The sequence below is a fragment of the Varroa destructor genome, unplaced genomic scaffold (genome assembly GCF_002443255.2).
Source record: "Varroa destructor unplaced genomic scaffold, Vdes_3.0 BEIS01000002.1, whole genome shotgun sequence".
Taxonomy (NCBI): domain Eukaryota; kingdom Metazoa; phylum Arthropoda; class Arachnida; order Mesostigmata; family Varroidae; genus Varroa; species Varroa destructor.
In genome coordinates this window covers 11,355,315-11,378,352 of record NW_019211455.1, presented here as the reverse complement: position 1 = coordinate 11,378,352, position 23,038 = coordinate 11,355,315, and the positions used below count along the sequence as shown (strand labels likewise).

Below are 23,038 nucleotides of genomic sequence, written 5' to 3'. Positions count from 1 at the left end.
TGTCACTACCTCCATCTAGCTATGAGCTCTTGCGTCTACGATTTAGTTTAAGGTCCGAATTCGACGTAGGTAATAATACTAGCTCCACGTAAGATTTTCAAGATAAACACGACAATACGACTGTTGATGCAGCGGGCGCCAACGAGAACGTCTCAGAAGCTATCCGTCTCCAGTTGATCGTCAATCTCGTGAACGCACAAAGATTGAAGTTTTAGCAGCAATCGATACTCTTTCTTACATAGTAACGTGCGAAAAGGATGCTTTACACAAATAGCTGTGCTACTATATATACGTATAAAAAAGAAGATACTAACTGTACCCGTCCAAATATCGCTCCTAGGAGCTGCGGTTTACACTGCATAGCTTCTATCTGTTGCTTATCTAGCTACTTGTACATGTCTCTTATCGTTCTTGTTGAAGCGCCTTTTGTTGCTATCAATCAAATAATGCCTTTCTTCCAGTAATATAATGCATATCGTACCTGTATCAAATTCTGCTTCTGTACAATGTCAATTCGGTCGTAGCGGACGAATCTAATTGGAGCAGAAATTTTCGTTCACTGTTCCACGTGCGCCCAGGCTCCGAGAAGGGTCTGTAGGCCCATCTTCCAACGACTCGAGTAACAGTCGTATAATGGCAACTCAACAAAGTGGCGGATATCGACTGCTTCTCTGGCTGCCGTAGACGATGATGGCTACAGCCACATACGAGTAAAGAATGAATGCTACGTGCAGGTGTACATGTGTGAAATCTCAAGGTCAGCACACCGTAAATACGGGTGGCCGGACCAGCTTGTTAGCTACAGAATCGGTCCGGCCGGAATTGATCTGCGTATTAACCCGTTTAAGCACTCGACCTGCTCGCACATGTTCTATAGAGACATTATTGACATATAATATGTCAATATGCCCGTGAAACATAGTGATGCGTTAATAACAAGAGGGCTTTGCCTGCGAAGTCGTCGTCGACAATGCCTATGACAACCTAGCCTTCAAAGTGCACATTATCAACAGCTATCATTGTCGCACAGCGGCATTTGAGTTCACGCTTCTCACTTATAAAAGTTCGGATCGAGACCTCTTTGCTTGATCTTCACCATGCAAAAGCCTTTGCTACCGTCACGTACGACCCCAATCGATGCTTAAGTGTTAAATGTCGCACGTCGAATATACGTGGGTTCGCTTGATGGAAATTCGACATACAATGGACGTCAACGTGATAACCAATCGGGTCTGATACTCTCCCGGTGGATCGCTGATTTCAAACACATGTCCAAGAATTAAACGGTTCTTGTTTGCGAACATCGGTCTTCGAATGCGCTGGCAAATTTTTGTTTTTGTGCCTCCCAATCAACGTACTTCACAGAGACATCTTTGCTACTGGAAACGTTTCTACTAAATGCGGCCTGGAAAACACCTTTACCGCTGTTGGGATTCTCTCGATATTTGGCTATGAGCGCGTAACATCGGACGGATGATTGTAGAATCGACTATTGGTTAGTTTTAGGCTGATTACTGAATTAGAAAGTCCAGAGCAAAAAAGTGTGACAGAGACTTTAAGAGATTGCCACGATTAGAATGTAATGATGTAACGAAAGTTGATCGATATAGGTATGGGAATAATATAAAGACCTACGAAAGCCCTTAAAGTCCACGTCGTTGAACTAGTGTAAGCCACAGAGCAAAAACAAGGATTTTAGCTTGAGTCACGAACGAGTACGCTAAGATGAGTGGCTTCTGAGAGTGACTCAGTTCCTTTACAGAAAGGCGACCAGCTGATAGCTCCGGCACGATTCGCTAATAATGTTTTGAGCACGTGTAACACCCAAATTAGCAGCTTATTGGCCGTGTGAACTTTTGATCCCTTGTTTTCTTCCGATTAAAAATTAACCTTGCTTTCACTGGCAGGCTTCGAAATAAATACGGGATTACCTTACGTATTTCTACAGAAAATCAAATTCGCGGATCTCAGTTGTCTTCTAGTGCGTTCAGGGACGTCTGGTAATATGGCTGCTATGTTAATACACTAGTTTTGTTTCACCCGGCGGACTTGTAACTTATTTCTGCGGATACCTAACCTGCTGAACATAGCAATGTGGTTCAAGAGAAACCGCAGGGCAAGCGGTATAAATTAGCTTTGTTCAAGACATCCGAGCGTGCTAGGCTGAGAAGCTGAAAGCTGATGACGTGATTTGGATCTACCGAAGGCTCCTAACCGATTTCCCAATGTAGAGAAAGAGTGAGAAAAGTTGACTAGGTAAGACTGCTTTCAGCAGTGCACCCTGATGCACCCAGCTATGCATTCGCCTTCGTATCAGGTCCGTTAGTCGATAATATGAGAGGAACCAGCAAGCTGCATTGGCCTATAGCTAGATGAAAGAGCGAGCACTTAAACAGAGGTAACGAGTGCGGACCCGTCGGCGAGCACAAAATCGAGGAGAGTGGTCACCCGGCGAGTTCGGAACCCGGAACTCCACAAAAAATTAAAAACGAGACGCGCTTGCTCTGCGCAAGGTGTATTAGCATTGGGATCGCAGAGGAGTATCAACACTTCCGTAACTAACTTAAGACGTGCCACCAAAAGATCCATAATAATACTAACTGCTGTAACGGAATTTGACAGTACTCTCTGATTCGAAGCTGATACGCGCACACCGTGATACGAATGTAGTGCTTAACGTCATCATATGTATATATATATATATATTTGGTGCGTGTGCATATCTCCAGTGTTGTTATTACTATATATATATATATAATATATTTTGGGCAGCGCCGACGTTCCTGCTCGTTCATCCACAGTTCTTTCAACGTACGTTCGGTCACAAATACAACTAGAGCAGGTTCTACTATACCTATGAAGAGACCGCAATTTTTGTCGATACAAAGCTGTGCTTTTATGAAATCCAAATAAAGTCTGAGACGAAATATCGGTGCCGGGACAATCTTGAAGCTAACTTCCGTTATCAGCATCACTTATTTACTAAATAGACCGTTACGACGCATTCAATTCTACACGACAGTAAATACCACCTTGTTAAGCCAATTAAGGGAGGGAAATAAGATGCAAAATTTTGCCGTCTGCGTAGCCTTAGTTTTATACCTTGTTGCTTGAAAAATTCGGGCACGAATGGGACGCTCTTCGTAAATAACGGATGCTAAGATCGCCGCTGAGACGCCTGACGAAAAATAAAGGACGGTATAATAATGAAATTCATAGAGAAAGGAGCACTCTGCGCTACTGCCGTGGAACCGTCCAAGTGGAGTAATTCCATAGTTGAAGTTCGATAGTTGGCGCCGCAGGAGCTTTGCCACTGTCTCTCCTTTTTTCGTTTTGTGGGCTGAAGATATGCTTCCTCACAGCAAAGGCAATTGGTGTTCAGGATTCAGGAGAAAGGATCGCTTGGGATATTTCGCGAGAATTGCAAGTGGCAAGCAGGCAGGACGGCGAATAGGGCAAAACTGAGCGTTAGACGTTAGATCAACGAAAGGATGCCACTATCGGACAGGATGCTTCTGGCACTCGATGTTGTTGCTGCGGCGGCAGCAGCAGCAACAGCCCTGGCATAGGCGTCACCTCGGCCTGTCAGAAGCTCCTCAGCGTCTGAAGTTTTTTCTCTTCCGGATTTGCGAGGCTGCTCCGGTCGTCCCAGTGTCAAGTCCGAAGGTAGCACGACTGAATTCGAAGGAGGTAGGTTGGTCTTAGGCAAAGGAAACGGAGGACATCAGCAATGGTTTTGACGATGCGATGCGACTCAACGGAACGACGAAGGCTATTTGTAACAAACAGCCTCATCATTCAGCCACAGAGGGGTGAGTCTGAAGAGGGCCGACGCTCTACACCTCTCGGCATCGCTAGACACGCGGGCATTCATGAGGCGAAGAGGATAAAGAAGAACCCTCAGAGGCGTTTGGGGAAGAAGTAGTCCAAGATTCAAAGAGGGGGTGAATAGCTGTGTGATGGTGTGTGTGAAGAAGCTAGCTGTAAGAACTCGCTGCCTTGAGGGGGAGGACAACTTCCCCGGAGAAAACTAAGCGAGCAACCTCTCCAGAGGGGATTAGGGGGGCAATGTCCCTTGACACGAGCTGGCAAAAGGGTTTCAGGAAATTCCTGTTATTCGTCCTGATCGTCGTTGTGGTTGTCTTCAGCTACGGTGACGGCGGCCGTGACTACGGCCACCGTTGCCAAGTGTAAGGACCGGGCTGCATCCTGAGCTCCTGTCGCGAAGGCTCCTCACACGCAGTCCGATACTCGCTGGCAGTAAGCAAAGCATCCTTACAGCTACTCAGCTCCGTTGCTGTTTCCTCTATGGCTTGCTGCAAAGCAACCTATCACTGAATCGATGTAGCATTCATGTGTACGTGTGCCTGTGCGTTTGACCCCCTTCTTCTCGAATGTGATATGTTTCTCTTCTTATGCAATGTGCGTTTGCCACTGCTGGTTCTCCACAACTGTGTTGTGAGTGTGGTGGCACTGCTGGAGATAGGGATGGATGTTCGGGGGTCGCGCAGCCAAGGAGAAGGCACAGGGGCTCAGGGCTTTCGAGCTGCCGCTACCGCTGTTGCTGCTACTGGTTTGCTCTCCTCTCGAAAATGTTGTGTTTCTTCTTTTCTATCCTGTTCCTTAGCGCCCCGACGACTACTACTACTAGTGCTGCTGGGCCGTTGCTCTGGCGTTTCCCGCGTAGCATTCCTTCTCCGATAGGGGCAGCAAGCACGGGGGCCAAGAGGCGGGGGCAGCCTGAGATCGGCATCGCTCTAGCAGCATCAACAGCAACGTAGCCAGCGGTACGGGCCACATCGGTGGCATTCGTGGGATATTTTTTGAGGCGCTATCTAATGACTCATCGCCTTGGAGTTGTGCCCGCGCACGAGAGAGGGGGGAGAAGGAGAGTCACAGGACAAAAAAAAGGAGGAAAAGGCAGCAAAGAAGTGAGGCTAACACAGCGGCGAGTAGTCCAGGCCTTTGCCTCTTCTTGGTGCTAGCTGCATCTCCTTCGAATCGAGCGTTGAGGGAGGGTGGTAGAAAAAGCGGGATGGGGGGGACGTCGCATCATATAAGCAAGCGGCATTTCAACCCATTTCGGCTGTCGGTCCCGGCGCAAAATACAGCCCAGCGTTGCTAGCCTTTACTTGCCTAGATCACTAGGGCCACAAAACCATACATCTCGCTGTGGCGGCACAGCATAGGCGAAGGAAAAAACAGAAACAAGGGCAGCCAACAAGGCTGAAGGATGCGAATGCTCGCTGCTGGAACACCTCTTCAAGTGGTGAGCTATGGCGAGCACCCGATGGCGTTGGTGTTCCGCATCTCCAAGCTGCTCTTGCTGCCGCTGCAGCTATTGCTGTTGTTGCCTCAATTGAGAAAATAAGTATAAGCTCGCTATATGGCGAAAAGTGCGTGCCCGACCAAAAAATATGGCCAGATGGCATTGAGGTGGAATTCATCAAATAGGAAAAAAGGCACCAGCAACTAAAGACGAAGCGTATTATAAGGTGGCAATGATGACGTCGGTGGCAGCAGCGAGAAAATGATCGCTGTTTGTTGGCAAGACCCGCTCATAAGTCCATCATCTGTTGTGGACGCGTCGCAGTTATATAATGCTAATGTAATGGTGGTGCTTTGCGCTCGCAATTGCGTCCCTGACTACGTCTTTAATTTTCTCTATCCTTTTATAATGACTAAGGCGGTATGCTTCTTGAAAAGAAGTACACCGGTACAGTGAAGTAGACAACCACGTGATCGAGTTCGATCGTTCCGTCAAGCTATGATGAATTCAACGAGGCTTCATTTGTTGATTTGAAAAGCCCGTTAGTTAACGGTACGTTCGAACTTCACGTTTGACCACAGGGGAAAACATAGGGTTGACAATCTTAGAAATGAATGTGTAAAGCTTCATACATTTGCTTGATAATATTTAATCTGTATCAAAAATAATGGCATTGATTTTTGGTACAATGGACACATTATCATTAAATTGCAGTTTTGTAGTGTGAAAGGCTATTCAAGCAATTTTCTTTTCTAGATTATTCAGACATCATAGGAGTGTAATCACCTATGGTTAATATCTACCACGGACCTTCACTCTGTATTTGCGTACGATACAGTTGAGTATTTCAAGTAACTAGGCCAGCTAAAAAGCGTGAACCGAAAGTCCAGTTTTGAATACGAGGCAAAAATTTGCCGTCAGACTGCCGGTCGACAATAAACCAAACGCACAAGCCTTCCAAATCACATTTTCCCAATTCAACCCAATGGGGTAGCACTTGGGACGGGGGGGGGTCCAATTCATGGTTTTTTCGCGGATCGCTTCTTTGTGTAAAGTCGAGTGAAGAATTTCGGAAAGCGTATTATCAGGGGCGATGGCATATGAACGACATCAGTTCTAAGTTGTACTTACAAAGAAGCTTATTGGTAGAACGTCATAGCAACGATCTTCAATTTAAGAAACAACACAAACAAATCGTACCCATTACACGTAACGACTAATAGAAATTGAAACCACAGTACCTTATTTATATTTGATGGATGGTAATTGCTATCTCCTGTTCTCTTCATAAGCTTTATACTAAATCAAGGAATAACTGCACCAAGAGTTTGTGCACTCTCTCCGTGCTCATTATGTAGGACCTAATCAGTCCTTTTACTCATAGTAGTCAACTAGGCTATGCCATGGGGCTAGAGATAATCGCAAATGCAATTCTACCCTCCATGGTCAGGTGGGCTGAACGGCTTGAGATCTGTGTAGTGTAACTGCTTGTTCCGCATAATAAACTGGTTAAAGTCCTACTCAGATGCTTCCTACCTTTTGCTACATTCCGCTGGAGCTCGGCTTCACCGGCACACTGGCTTGGCTCCTCACACCGATACAGCAGTGTTTTCAGTCAAAGGAAGCGCTTTCTTCGAAGGTGCTCCAGGAGTGTTTCAACTGGGCAAGTCCCCAACTCATCGTATCGCGTCCGCCCTTCCCAAGGTGTCCAGTAGCGATAGGAGCATCGTGCCGAGACGAGGCACCGCCCCTGCTGCGACTCCTGCTGCTACTAGTACAGCCTAACGACGGCCGTCGCTAACTAGACTAAGTTAAACTTAAGCTAAGTCAATCTCGTAAAGCCTCCACTCGGCAGACACACGAGTACAGGACACAAACGTCTCACCCTACTGTGATAGTCTCATACCAGGGGTGACAGACCCCCCAGAATTGCAATAGCCTTCGCAGTCGTCAGTACATAGAAACACCCACCACTACTTAATAGGCAGAAAAGAGGAGATTTAGTCGGGGGTGCCGATCGGCCGATTGGCCGGTCAAACCACATCGCGCGGATCATTCATACGCGTCAACAATTCGGAGTAAGCGAGTTGTTTTGCACTTCTCTACTATGTATTAGTTGACTTCATGATACAATCACCTATTTGGCTCGACAAGTAGGACCATCTGAGCCTGTTGCTTAGCCAGGGTGAGCCAAGCGTCTGTAATGCGAAGGCCTACGAGATAAGTAAGCCTTGGCCCTTCGCGACTGCCATTCGTTGCTTTGTTAGGTTTAAGTACCGGTGCTGATAGCGGTTTAATGGTGAGTATAATCAACCACTTGATGTTCTTTTACGAACCGCGTACCCGGAAGCCTCATTGGAGTTAGGAAAAGAACTTCAGGCGTAGTGCCTACGTCACCGGTATATGCATAGTACTGGACCTATATGCTAGATTAATAATAATTCTTATAAAAGAGTAACGGGTCTTTCTCTTATCGAACAGCCATGTTTGCTGTGATACATGTCACGTTATTTGCGTCTCGGTAGTCCTGTAAGTTCTATTCAGTAAAAGTGAGACAAACAAAGCAGTCGATATAAAATTATTAACGCTCGTTACTATTATCCGCCATCGACTAGAAAACTAACCAGACCTATAAATAATTGAACTTTGCGCTCGTTCGATGTAACGTACAACTCTCCGCCATTATCGCCACTCACGCAATAGAATACACAGAAACACGGGGGCTTACATACACAGAACGGGTTGCATATTATGTACATAGAACGATGAACCTATGTTCACAGAGACATTTGCAAACACGCGCCTCTGGAGTAGAAGGAGTCGCACAGCAGTCGAGGTAGACATAAATACATACACATTATCACAGTATGTCGCAGTAATTGTTTCCTTCATTTTGCCCCATCTCACTGCCCCTTGTTCGTTTACTGGTCTCTACCTTTAAAATGGTGCCGTAGCACATGTGCGAGCAGCGGCACACCCCGTGTAGTAATCTGGCAGTGGTGCCTCTTACACTTTGTTCCGCTTTCGTTATCTCCAAAGATCTGTGTATATGTGCATCTGCGTACGAAAGTATGTCTCTATGAGCGTGTATATTTGCTGTATGGCCGTCTTGTTGTTGGTACTGCCACCACTGCAGCTCCTGCCGTACGGCCGCCTTGAGTGGCGAACCAGCTGCAACAGCAGCAGCGGCTAAAACGAAATTCTACGAGGCCAACTCGACACACTCTCGATGCGCGACAGACGACGGAGTGTATACTAGTGTTCGTGTGTGTGTCGCTGCCAGCGCTACTGTCGGCGGGAGCGGCGGCACCGGCCCGATCCCCGAGCGTTTTTGGGGGAGCCGAGCCGGGTCGCCTCGAATCGAGTCGACTCAAGTCGGCGTTACAGAAGGTGGGGGCACGGGTCGAGAATGGGGTTCGAATGGGGCTCGATGGTGGCGCCCTCAGGCGAGTAGACCAGGCGAACTCGTGGAGAAGGTCGGCTCGCCGTCAGATCGAGTCGGAACCCCGTTGAGGTTGGATGGTTCCGTCAACCACACAGCAGCGCGTGAGTGAGTCTCAATGTCTCTTTAAAGTCTCGCTGTGTTGATTTGTCACTCTCTATTGTATCGAGTCGACGCATATCCGTGTGCGTGTTGACGTTTGTTTGTATGTGACTGCGTAAGGCGCGTATGTTTGAAAGAATGGCTGGTTCCTCGTGTTGCCTACTGAAATTTACTCCCTGAATGAATCCCTCGATTAACAGATTTTCCACGAGTGTTGAATTCTGCTTGCGCGATATGTTTGTACGTTGTATACGCAGCGGCTGATAAGAGCAGAAGTGCCAAAACAAGCAGTTTCCGGCAGCAGCTGCGTCCAGAACTCTGCGTTAATGACGTCAAAAATGAGGGTGAAGACCACTTGCTTTTTCTTGTGGGCTGTTCCAGCACCGTGATTTGGTACCCGTTGTTGTAGTGGCGTTCGTATTGCTTCCACTGAATTTAATACAATCAGGGTACACATGATCGAGTAATGTCAAGTGGCGCCGATGACTCAAGAACGGTAACGTTGTTCTTTCCGTCGTTCATTTCTGTGCCACAAGATGATTTTGGCGCTTGTTTTGATTCGGTCTGATTGACCGCCATCATCATCATCAGTGGCAAACCATATAGTTGTAGCAATAACAGTCGTAATAATTATCGGAGTCCTCAGCGCTGTCAATGCTAACAAATCCCATGAAAATGTAAGAAAAGAGAAAATCAGAGATATTTGTGCTGTTGTTCCAATCGTGATGTCAGTGACGTGCCCGTAATGGTGAGAGTGCTCAACGTTCGAATATTCTGCCATCCCTGTGGTAAATCGTGTGATTTCGGTGTCGATCGGATGCGTGCAGTGTCGTACACGTCTCAGGAATACCTACGTGTCTTACTACGTGCTATACATCAGTGAACAATGTTTATGGTGAGATTCGGGTGACCACAACTTTTCGCTTCATGGTCAATGTGCTTCTGTTTTAATATTGTTGTTGTTGTTGATAGTGATGTTGACGCTGAGGACAGCAGCGATGCATTGAAGAGAACGTGTATCGCTTGTGTGCGCTTGATGCGGGATTGGTAGTCGCGTCAAGGCGACGACAATATCGACGACGAACGTTCGTGGTTAATAAGTAAATAGACCCATCTACGTAAATCTTGACTGAGCTAACGGTGTAGGTTTGACCCAGGGAGTCGTTTACTGCGTGGACGATTTAAGGGACAGATGGGGTTTATTGCGCGCCTAAACCTTCTCCTCTTTTCCTCTTTTTTCTTCTCGTATTGTCCATTTGTCTGTTTGCGACGGACCCTAACGTAAGTCGGGGCGAAGGGAGCCGATCCGGGTCGGCCGGAGCGTATCCGCTCATCTGCCGGAGCCAACTCACGATCAGCTAGAGTCCTGCAAGGGGCGCTTCAGTCAAACTAGGACAATATGGAGGCGCTATTGAGCTCGAGGCCGACACTGGCTTGTTAGTCGGCGGTATATATCGGACAACGGTTTTATGCTGCTCTTACGGCATGAGGACATACGTAACACTCGAAGTAAAACGCCAGACGCGTACGGCAAGGACAGGCGGTTCAGACTGTTCTGTTTACAGCAGTTGAATTACAGCTGCCGCCAGAGTGACTTGAGAGAACGAAAAAAGTAGGTTAGCTTTGAAGCTTTGACTGTGGAATGGCTCACTTTCTGCCCGGGTAATGAGTGGTTTTTGGGTAGGAAAGCAACAATGGCAGTAAGAATAATGTATGAGAGGTAAGCGGCGTTTGGCCTTGGGGATGGATTACGTGCTGGCGATAAATGGGGTCACATCCGGCCACAAGCGACGGTTCGGCGCAGGGCCCTCTGCTTGTAAACGGAGTTAAGAGCTATTATATACCCGTAATAGAAAAGAACTGGGAAATAGACTCGAGATTTGCTTCTATGGAGTGGGAGAAATCGGACCAGAATACAGCAGGCTTTCACAAGGAGGCATAAACGTTGCCCGCTAATGTTGCCCCGTACAGCAGCTCGCCTGCGTCTATACGTTAATTGCTGCCGGAAACTTTACTCAAACAATAGCAGTAATAGTAGTAGCAATCTGCAGGTGGCATTTCCTTCGTGTGTGCGGCCTTTGGCTTGTGGATCAATTGGTGGCCAGCAAGCGAGATCGGAAGGAGGCGAGCAACAGGAATAAAAACCGCAAAGGGCAGCATCGTTTAGTATTTTTCTATCGGACCTAAAAGGGAGTAGGAAAGGTGCGGTCAACCTTAAAGACCGCTCATCACAGGGACGACACGAGGTTTAGATGTGGTGAGGGAGAAAATGCGCCACTCATTTCTGATATAAATTAGTTGGACACGTAATATGAAGAAGCCACCTTTGCCGGCAAACTCTGTCCACGACTGTCGACTAGTGAGCCAGACGGCGTCCTGCCGTTACCGTTCCTGAACAATGGCCTTAGAAAGCTTTGTAGGTTGCATCGCAACCGTTGTCTTTTTCCGGAGCGGAACGACGACTACTCCATTATGCAAACGTGGGCTTTAGCAATGTCGTACATGATTTTTTCGTTGACGCCACGTCGGACTTAATTTGCATTTGTGAAAATGCCGCAGGTGTGCGACTGCGTAAAGCTTTGAAATGATTGTATGCGTGACTGCCAGTGACATGAAAGCTGATGGTACGGTTAACAGCTGAAATCTAGTGCATAATAAGGGTAGATTTTTTGGTATGGCAGTTCTATAAAGTAGAAGCGGACAATAACTTGATATACTCTATCCAATCGTGTTCTGATGGTCTGGTCATGTAACTTCTACGTGTTTTACACATTTACATAGCCATGTTAAAGCGACCCAATTTCGGTACCATGGTACAATCTAAACGAGCACGTGACAGACACTGCGGGCAGCAGCTAACATACAACTAAAACGCGTTTAATGTTAACAGAGAAAATGAACCGCAAAAGTGAATGAGAATGGTCAATGAAATCGCTATCGGAAGCATCAGTTTTGACCGGGCTGTTTTTCCAAAAGCAACAAACATTCGAGTTCAACACAAATGAAGTAGATGTTGCTAGATGAACTGACGCTTAGCATGCTATCAAGATGATCAAATTTTCTTCACAAAGATTATGAAAATGGCAGAGCTCCCCCCCGCGCCCCCGTCTATAGCCACGTTTCTGCTACAACATTAGATTCCTATGCTGAAATAATCAATGGGGTAAATAATAACATGCCAAAGACTGATGAGACTAGCTTTGCAAGACATATCAGGCGAGGGGCACACATTATTTGATACTGCCGTCCTAAAAAAGAACAAGTCAGAGCCCAAGCCATATAAGCAAGATCTCCAGACGTAACGTCCTGGTACGCTAGCGCACAAGCTCTGCTTTGTATTGTCGCCATCAGGGGTCGAAGTGAAACGCCAAATAGCCAGGGCAAAGAAAACTGTGCTCTGCCAGCGTCGTTACAGATACAACATTTTGTGGGCGTTGCCTAATAGTTTAGCAGTAGTCACTAACTGACGAAATTACAGTACCCCATCTCATTCAAAACATTTTGAAAGCAACCAAATGCACAGAATACTCTTTTCCTGTAGTCGATAGTTTCCCCTTGTACAACACAAAGCTTTTTGCTTGCTCAGTATACCCAACAAAGCAGAAAACAGTTATAGTATGTCTGATGTACAGCGCATGTCTGCCGTGACCTTGGCGGTTGCAGACTCGGTGCTAGTTGGGCTATCATTGTGGATTTACTTCTTCCGCTGGCAGACTTGGCGGCCACAGATATAATCCGAAACTAGAACGTAAGTCTGGCCTTGCCGTTGCGGACAATCAAACGGTTTGCTTTGTACTCGCAGGGCTATGTTAGTAGCAAGAATGTGGGTAACTGTGGAATTGTTGGGCACAACGTTCTTACACTTTATCGCTAGGGTCGCCCCATTTAAGTAGGCATCCGGCGACTTATGTCCCCATGAAATACAATTGCCAAAGGCGATCAACTAAAAAGAGTTCTGCCACCTTCTACATGTGACTTTGACAAGATTTGGTCATCTTGGTACCGCTTTAGGTCTAGATTGTCTTGCAATGCCCACCTCACTTGCTCAGGCTATTTGAACGTTTGCTCCTTTTGGAGAACAGTTCGAGTAGGACTGATGCGTCGAAAAGCAATCATACAGTTTTGCCACAGATGCCATTTAAGGATCTAACTATACAACAGTTAACCATTGCAAATGCTTCCGAGATTGGACCGTCGTCCTACCAGCCGGCCGTTTCCGCTTTTGGCGAGTCGCTCAAGTCCTGCAACTCATTTGTTAGGTTTCCTTTCTTTAAACGCAAACGGGAGTGAATTAGCATCGGCAAAGGCTTTGGCCCACCTCGTAGCCATTACAGCCTTGTCGTCTGACGTCTCATCACCGCTACGAAGATGAAGTGGCCAGTTTTTATTAGCTAGCAACGATGGACGCTTAATAGCCATTTGCCCAAGCCGTATAAAATCGTTGCCGATTCGATTTATTCTGACAAAATCGTTCTACCCTATATCGTATCTATGGGCATATATACCCACTGGGAATTGTTCGTTAAGCTCGTATAAACTGAAAACGTCATTGACGCAAATAGCTCATACCCTATAACAGGGGTGACGATTTGTGCAGCAATAAACATTTCCGTCATCAACTGAAGTGCTGTGGACGCAAAAGCCAACGCGAGGTTCGGCAATGATGCGGCCAATTCTACCATTAGCAGATGGCTAATGTTCCTGGCCCATCAACAATACTGCAGCCATAAAGAATTATTTAACAACCAGCATTATCATTAGACACAATGAAGATTATATGAAGAACTGCTGATTTCACTGAAATGGTTGATTAAATTCGTCCAGTTAGAGTTAAAGGGCGATTCATTTCGTCTTGTTTGTTGAAGTTGTAAACTGTAAGTTACTGTAAACTCGTCATGCTAATAGGGTAGATTCTCTTATATGAGCCGCTATTCAGAGAATGTTCGTGTCGATGGCGAGTGAAGACAAAACTTATCCGACAATACATATTCGCTACAACTTCGAACGTAAGGCCGAAATTTGATGCATCACCTAGAGTTTGACGTAAGATATCCGACGAAATAGAAGACGTCAACATAGGGTAAATTCAAAAACCACTCACCAAAGGATTAGATCTTCGAAATTATTGATCGTATTGCTTAGCTGATATTTGCTGGAGATATAATTATGGTATGTGTAGACGTCAACTCACAGGACTATGAAGGGCACAAACTACAAACATAAAATTAAAGACAGCTCTTTGTCCTATAATAAAAAAAAAAAAATGAATCTATCATCTGAGTCTGAGCAGACGCGCCTTTAAAGTTCGAAACTAACATTCTCGATCCTCAGGACCTATATTTAGATATCGTCTACTAGTACTATTATACTACTACGCAGTGCAATTTAACAGTAAACATAGTGACCATACGATACGAGAGGAAAAAGAACCAGCTAAACGAATCCATATCTTAAGTTGCTAAGAAAATTAGATTATACTAAGGCCGATGAAGCTTCTTAACGGCGTTTTTGGGCTGAGATTTTGACAGGACACGCTTAGAGCGTATGAGAATTTAACCTATAGCTATTCGAACGTTTCTGTTGCGTAAAAGAGCGTAGAAGGTTTTCCTTTCTATTGAGCTCATGGTTGGCCCCCAGTTGGCATTAAAGTTGCATTTGCCTTAGACTTTTTGTCTGTGGTGGATCAAAATTGCTGCAGATGATGAGCATCAACTGTACCAATACAAAATAAATTTAAAAAAAAAAAAGAAGATTATCTCTACCCAGAAGAAAAAATTGTTTATAGTTTGTTTTCGAAAACCGAACGCAATTATAGTTCATAATTGTTTACTTATAACTATTATTTAATCGTAAAAGCTCATAATGAGAAAAAAACGTGACGAGAGTCTTAAGGGGGAGCCAATATGGTACTATTCACTTTTCCAAGGTCAGGGCGAGAGATCCCAAGAGATCATTTTAAAAGCTAGCGAGCGTACCAGTTGGTCCCCCAAATAAATCAAAGCGTTCGTTTACTTTTGTTATACGTACGGAAGTTTAACTATATCGAAACGGTATTTTCGATAATACGTTTTGCGTCCGAAATTGGGCGCGTTCAACTTAGGTATGAATCGACTTTTGTGTATGTTTGTAAATATGACGCGGTGTCGACGAATATGTAGCCGGAGACATGATACTCAGTAGCTGATTTCACTTCTTTTTTAGAAGGTGTAGAAGAGCCGGCCGAGATGTAAGCCCCCGAAACTAGCCGTACCGGGCTGGCTGCGTTCGATTGAGACTTCTGGATGTAAGTATAGCCGCTCTTCCTCTAACAACGTATTTATAGATTGGGAGACTCAAACCTTCCACTGATAGGCTCATAATATCAAGCTGAAAATATAACGTACAGAAGGAAAAACTAATGGGAAATTATGGGATAGAGATGCACGCAGAGAGGCAGCAGCAGTGGCTGCAGTAGCAGTTTGCGGAGGTTGACTCCTATCCGAATCAGCGCTCGTTTAACTCTGACATGATTTCTAAAGCTAATGAATCTAGGAGTTAATGTTTTTCTCTAGGTCTTATTTGCTTTAAATTTCAATTTAAACACTTCATACATACCCGTAGTATGCGAACCCGGTAACGTTTACAGGTAGATTTTCTTTTTCTTGGCGGACTCTAAAACCAGGCTTCGAACTTGTAACTAAACGTTACCGGAAATCAATGAGTAGGCTAGTATTATGAAATACAAAGTAAATAATATAACACTGTTTTCTTCACTCGCTATTTTCCCAGTTGATTGAGGCGTGGTGTACGCAAAATTGTACAGTAATGAAGTCGTAGTTGAGATCTAGTGGACATCGTGAGGACCGCGGTAACAGGTCGCGGACCGCAAGGCAAGGACGGAGACGAGGTCGAAGGGTGTGAAGCGGCATGAAGCGTGAGGTGATGGACAAAATGAGAGAAAGAATGACTGCTTTATTCACGATAGAGCAGTTCGAGTTAGTACGAAGGCTTCGGGCTTCGGGTATGACGAAAGACCAGGTCGCTTTAGCGTTTGACAAGTTTGACCAACTGGAGTGGGACCTTCAGGTTGGTGGGGTTCGTATCAAAGGTCACAAGAAACAAAATCACTTGAAAGCGTTCTAAGTAGACTAAGTTTATCTATTTGTTATCTTCGGTGTTGCCATTTTATGTTGTGCTTTATGGTACACGTATACAATTTTTGTTAAATTTTATTTTCTCTCGCTTCGAAAGAAAGGGAAATATATATATAAGGCAGAAACATGCATGATTTCTTTTATGGTTTTATGTGTGCTTCATGAAAAGATCAACGAATAACAAACCACTTATCAAATCTTCAGAGCCTCTTGCGGAATTCCGGTGGAAGAGTAAACAGTGTGGCATCGAGCAGTCCACCTCAGGTTAATGGAGGTCGGACACCGCTTCACGTCAGGGATCAAGAAAGAAATACCTCCTCTGAAAAAGAACATTCTCACGCGCCCCATCACCATCCGAACGGTAGTCTACGTTTGCTACATATAGATATATATACATGCTTACAAACACGTATCCAAGCGCAACTATGGATTGATGCTATTATTAATTGAACAGATGCGTGATAGTAAAGACCCAAATGTTGTCGGCTGCTTGAAGCATATAACAAAATTACGTTCCGCCTTCTTCATGTGCAGGAAATGGAACAAATGGCGAACAAAACGGTCGACCAAAGTCATCTGCGCAAAGCGCTTGCAGTGTTTCCTCAAATGAGGATAGCTCGGCAACGGAAGGCCGCGAGCAGATGACGCCCCCCTTGCAATTGACGCTAGCGCCTCCGCACAAATCGCCCCCACCTCATCGGGCCTCAACGGATAGTAGCACGTCATTGCTACCCCCGGTATTAACGCCGTCCGAAACTGATCGGGAAAACCTCCAGGCGGCAGCCGCTTTGATGGCCTCGTGGCCTCTTATGGCACCGACACCCAGTCACGGACCGCCCCTAACACCTAATGGTAACGGTTCCACACCCAATGGCCACCTCGGCGTTGTCCCGCTTCAAGCACCAATGTCACGCGCCGCAAGCTTAAGCGTCTCTGGTGAAAGTACTGGTACTATGGCCCCTTATTTGCCCGAAGACTATTGTCCGCCGGACGTCGAAGAATTAAAACGAAAGGGCGAGGAAGCACTGCTCAGTGAAATTCGCAATTTTGTTATGCGCTATAATATCAAGCAGACGATGATCGCCGAAATGACGAAAATGTCGCAAGCTTACGTGAGCCGATTTTTCCGTGGAGACATTGCCGACATGTCGGAGCGAACGAAAAACACCTTCTACATGTGGTACCTCACGTGCAAGAACAACCCGTGGAAGCTCGGTAAGTCTCGTAAGTACACCCAACCCTTCCCACATTTTTTCCGCTTTGTATCGCTCATGCTATGCGCCGCTCTGCTCCCTGCACACGTTGGCATGATAGCTTGTCGTGTCTCCAAGTTTAAGACGTATGCTTTTATGTAGTCACATTTATAGGACTTATAGCTTTTTTACGAACAAATCGAGTCAGATATTAATAACTAATTGTCGCCGCTGACTGGTTTGCAGTGAAGACTAGGGCTAAGATCATATATATAATAGTTTATGTGCACACGTATCGCCCGCCATTAGAAAGTGGGGACAAGTTAGAAAAGAATAGCTGTTGGTGTCAAGGCTTCATGTAACTTATACTGACTAACGTATCGCAGCCCCTCATCCAGGCGTGAAGCGCATGGTCAGCGAAAATGGTGACCTGATCCCCCTGAAACGCGAGCGGTTTACCTTTAAAAGTGCCCATCTAGCGGTATTGGAACGGTACTACGAGCGTGATCCGTACCCTGATGCGCAGACTCGTGAGCAGATTGTCGAGGAGTGTAATGTTGCTGTCGAACGACCGGATCGTCCGTTAGCCGACCGTGAAAAAGTTACCCTACCAGTGGTGAACAATTGGTTTAATAATCGTAGGAAAGAGGCCAAAAAACAACTTCGACAACAACACGGTTAGTTGTTACAACTTTGCAACAAACGAAATAATTTATTGAGTTAGCTATCATGCTACTTGAAAGCCTCTTTTTGCCTTTACAGGACCCGTACATTTTTCAGTCATATGAACCGGCTTCGTCGTCACTTCCGCTTGACAACTCTGTCGATATATTTTGTTCGAATCAGTTATTCCTGCTGTCCCTACTGGAAAAGGCAATGGCGAACAAAAAACGTGTTCGATAAGTGTTTCTGCCTGAATAAATCTACGGGTACTTCTATCCAAGCCAATGCAGCAATTTTTATTTAACGATCTATCTAGAACATGTACGGTTCTGGGAATTTCGAACCGTTTAGTTTAACGTATATCTAATGTATTTTGCTTTACTTTTGAGTTAAGCAGCGTTTGCTACCATCTTAGTTGGAACTGTGTGTTCTTCTAAACGCAATTGTTGACGGAAATGGTCACTTCGTTGCTTTTTGCAGCAGCGATGGCTGCGGCAGCAGCCGCACAACAGGAATCTCCGCCACCTCCAGCTTTCGCAGCACTGCAACAGCAGCTGGGTTGGCAACTTATTCAGAGTTCGGCATTGGCAATAGCAGGAGCCGCTGGCCAATCTGGTTCGCCCCCTCCCCAAACGCAGCCCGGAATATCGCTGCCGAATCACCCTGGCCTAGCCGGCATGGCCGCGCTCGCCGCGGCGCCCCACAGTGTGTCGGCGATGGAAGACGATGATGACGACTCTCGGGGCAGCTACTCGATCCCGGAGGAGACGATGGCTATCGACTTCAGCGAAGGCGGGGCTGCGGCTAGGGAGAATCGCGAAAGTCGAGATTCTGCAAGCACCACGCCAGCAAATACCAACCTTTCTTGCAACGAACTTAGCATCAAGCAGGAAGCGTAAGTACTTCAAACGAAAGGACACGCATATATATTAGACTATTAATTTGATGCATTTTTCCTCTTTCTTGTTCGCAAATATCCGAGTTTTAGATCCTGTTAGCGAAAAATTCAGTTGTGGTACAAGACTGTTGGTGGCAGCAGTTATGTCTGGGCCACAAAATTGCCGTTTGTGCTCGAGCTCGAAATATGGGTGTATCAGATTAGATAAACAACGGTTTCGGAAAATTTGCCTAAACAATGGACGCTACAGTTCAAAGGACTTCTCAGAAATGGCTTGTTAATTTTAACACTGGCATTTTTAAGCTAAATGAGGCACTCCACGCGAATTTTTGAAGCTTGACGTAGCCTGTGCCTTAGGACTATTTCGAAAAAGGATCATTTTTATTGATGAGCTTGTATCTTTTACCTATGTAATCTTACATGAAAAAAGAATAAGCCATTGAACAGTGAAAAAATGTGATCATTAATGAAGTAAGCATTAGAAAAGTAAAGCAATAGATAAAAACGGCCGGCATTTTTACAAATACTTATAGATACCGATTTATTTTATATGCCCCTTCCGTATACTACGTTAGCTGGCTCTAATGTTTACCATAAGAAAAAACTATACCTCTACCTGATGGCCACAATTGTCTCTAGTCTTCAAAAACACTTCTTCATATGCACCGTGGTATTACCATGCATGGAAAAGCGTCATCATAGATTCCCGTAACTTGTCTCCTATTAGTTGTTTATGCCAGGGCTCAGTTTCCAAGCATTGTCACCCTTCATGCCAATCGTCCTTTATACCAGATACAGGTCGAATAAGTAATACTAACCTAAACTGGACCAATTGTCTGTGATTTCCCCCTGTCCTTCCTCCAACAGGGTGTCGTAAACGAAAGATGCATGAGCAACGGTGCAATGCTCGGCGTGGCGGTAGCAGTAAGTGACCCATCCCGAGATGACAATGCTGTCTTGGTATGCTGTTGAACTCAGTAGCAAGTACTGCTGCTGCTGCCGCTGCAGCCTGTGACTGTGAGTAAAGAATAGACCCTTGTATATAGAATTGAAAAAATCTACAAATCAAGACTATGGACCTGTAAACCGATTCGCTGCCGAAGATGTCGGAACAAAGAGGAACAAAATGATAATGGTGAATATATAGAAGATACGAAGATGCGGAAGGGATACGTGAATCCGATGAACGGACTCTGCTAGGACGATGACGAACGGAGCCAAAAAAACTCTATGTGAATGAAGACGTTTGTGGCAAAATTGACTGAACTGAGTAAGCGGAAAATGAGGAACTAAGAGGGAAAAAGGGGGCGCGAAACAAGCAAATAGAAAGGCTCAAAAGATAATGAACGACGGATCCAAGTTAGGCCATGTGTTCAGCTGGTTCAAATGATAGATAGACTTTGATAATGACAATGATGATGATGGTAATGGCGGTGATGATGAAAGAGCGCGTGGAAAAACGAGGAGCGAGCAAGTTACTGTGTAGAGAGATCAATCAATAAGATTTCACGGTATATGCTAAGAGAAACTGAAGGAAAATAGAAGCTACAGCAAGATATGATAACGAATGACTGGAATGCCATGCTCAATATTGCACGACCAATGAAGAAAGGACTTTATTGAAGAGCTGAAAGAAACTTTGCGAAGGTTCTCGATTGGTTTAGCTTCCATCCCTAGAAACGGGATGGGCTCATTGCAAAAGAGGCCAACTGAGGTGGATTTTTGTTACTATGAGTATTTGTCGAAAATGAACAACGCAGATCACCAAACTCGATAGAGACACCTTTTTGAAGAATGGTAATAGCAGAAGACTATAGAGAGTGTGCATTGAAGTCTAGCGGTTCCCACAGTTTGATGGCAATTCAAATTGAACATCTACGTCTCATAATGACAATAACAACAATAACCGGAGAAAGCATGAAACAGTACTAATATCGCTGTCTAGAGTCGAAACGTACCTCTATTTGTCAGAGTTTTGAGCACAAGTAACGATAGTTTTTTCGTCCTAAAGATGCCAGAAAAGCTATTTCTCTAAAATGGTATAACTTGATTCTGAGCAAATGGAGTACAATGAAGGTGCTCGCTAATTTTCGCAAACACGACAGACGTTGCTAATGTACGCCTCCCCCTATACGTGCAAATGGTCTGTGAACAAACCTGCGTCTTTGTGGGGTCTGCTAACGAACAACTTTTCGGCCATCTCGGCTGTTAAACCATGTAAACTTCTGACAAACCGGAAAAAGGCGTTCATCAGACGGAATATAAAATACAATGGAACAAAAAGCGCAAGAAATCAAACGTCCATAGTGACTTCTACGATTGTCTTTTTTAGATTATTTATATATATATACATATATATATATATATATACATATTCGATTTGGGTGAGAGCGAAAAACAAAGTAAGAAATGTAACTAAGCGAAAGAGAGCAAGAAACATGAATAAGAAGAGATAGAGTTTATGAAGAAGACTATTTGATAAAGAAACAAAGAAAATTGTTTGTACAATTACTTGGAACTGTAGTTGCTTCTACTGCGGTGTCGGAAGGTTAAAGGTCGCTAATTAAACGAGAAAGCGGAAATGTAAGCCATATCGAAAACCAGTCCTGAGATCATATTGTTCTAATTTGCGCGTGCAAGCCTTTTGTTTGTCAGGACGAACGTAGAGTAAAAAACGGTGGAATTTCGATAAAGAAAAAAGGCCATATGCGTCTCGCCTTCTGCCTTCTATCTTTCTCTCTCTCTCTCTCTCTCTCTCTATATATATATATATATATATATATATATATATATATATATATATATATCGTATGAGGTGACAAAGTAATAGTCCCTTACGAGGTAGATGGGGGCAAAGGAGGGAAGGAGGGAAAAAACTAAAATCCCGGAAGAGTGGCGACCATGAAGCGTGGCACGCCTAAGGAAAGCTGGAAATTGTATTAGATATGAAGAAGAAGACACTTCAGAACGAGAACAAGCACCATATTTAGGAGGAGGAAATATGGTGCTTGACGACGAATTGAGTAATGAGTCACCCTAGAGATCGATATGGCACGTAAAGGCATCGTTTAACCGACTGCATTACGATCCAATTGAAACCTTCTCATAACTAGGCTTCATAAGCGTATACCCCTCATTTTGATCGACAAATTTCGATAGTGGTTGAATATTTTTGTACAAAAAAATGATGTTCAGCACGAAGGGAAAAAAACATGAGATAAAAAGCGAGTAAAAAAGAGCTCGACATGCTAATTAAAACTTATTACTTACTAGAGACACATGAAGAATATACGAAGTTACACAACAAAAACAAATCCCTCGAATGGACCACGACTAGAGGAGCGCACGCATACATGGGTAGATCGATTGTTAGCGATTAGAGATTTCTATCGGAGAATTCCCACGGCCAATCAGCCACTTAAACGAATGATAGGATAATTCCTTGATTATCAATAGCCATTGTATTGTATATAACTTACTTAACTGGCTGCAAAACCATTTATCTATAACCGTCTTTCTTGTTTCACCGGAGTGTCGCAGAAGCTCTAAAAAACACCAAAGTCATCCATTGACATTCGACAAACTACAAAGCTGTCTTGTTTTTGTGTCGATCTTAACCACGAAACGGTATTGAGTCGCAAAAAATGACTACTAGGAAACCTGTTTCCGTAATCACAGAACGTTTCGTCATGTATACATCTTCACGTACTCAATCCTTATGCCCACATTGCACCCGTTGTATAATGATTCCCTCAACATCTTCGAGTACCCCGTTGCCGATGCGCTTCATAACAGAAAATCCACTTCCAAGAAAGAAAAGCAAGTCTTTGCGCACAAAGATAACAACCCGTACCCACTCTTGCACTCCTCATGTTCATAAGCTCTTTGTGTACCTCTTCATTGTATTTTTGGCCTTTAAAGATTTCGATTCCCCCGCCCTGAACAGCTGATAAAAGTCAAGATTGACTTCCACAGCCACAGAGAGCTTAATTTTGATCATCTTTAAATGAGTTGTTAACAGGCCTCCTTACGTACGCTTTCTCCATTAACCATGCCTTCACTAGTGGAATGGGAATAGATCTGTGAACTCTGCGTTGACGTTTTCGTTACTGAATATTATCAGAAGAAGATTGATGTCGACAAGATATAACGTCTTTTTTATTGTACTCGTTCACGTTGGGTTATTTTATCTGGTCTCTTTTAATGTTTTTGCCACTTAATGCCCTTACGTAGTAATTATGTCCTTCGCGTTAAACTAGTTATTAAGTATTTTTTTAATCAGCAATTACTCAATCGTTAATGTTGCAGTTTCATTTAACCATGTAAGTTACTTTATAT

At 44.6% G+C, this 23,038-nt stretch overlaps 1 protein-coding gene across 15 annotated transcripts in view; it reads left to right on the top strand.

Moving 5' to 3' along the window:
- The window catches only part of LOC111244017 (uncharacterized), a 179,599-nt gene extending 156,561 nt beyond the window's left edge, over nt 1-23,038 (top strand). For 6 of the 15 annotated variants that reach the window (XM_022790530.2, XM_022790532.2, XM_022790531.2 and 3 more), the window contains 7 exons: nt 15,015-15,096; nt 15,582-15,887; nt 16,151-16,307; nt 16,481-17,170; nt 17,526-17,816; nt 18,283-18,697; nt 19,568-23,038. In XM_022790530.2, coding sequence (XP_022646265.1) covers nt 15,720-15,887; nt 16,151-16,307; nt 16,481-17,170; nt 17,526-17,816; nt 18,283-18,697; nt 19,568-19,577 — 1,731 coding nt within the window. In that variant the 5' untranslated portion in view covers nt 15,015-15,096; nt 15,582-15,719 and the 3' untranslated portion in view covers nt 19,578-23,038. The other 9 variants (XM_022790534.2, XM_022790535.2, XM_022790540.2 and 6 more) reach the window with 9 other exon arrangements.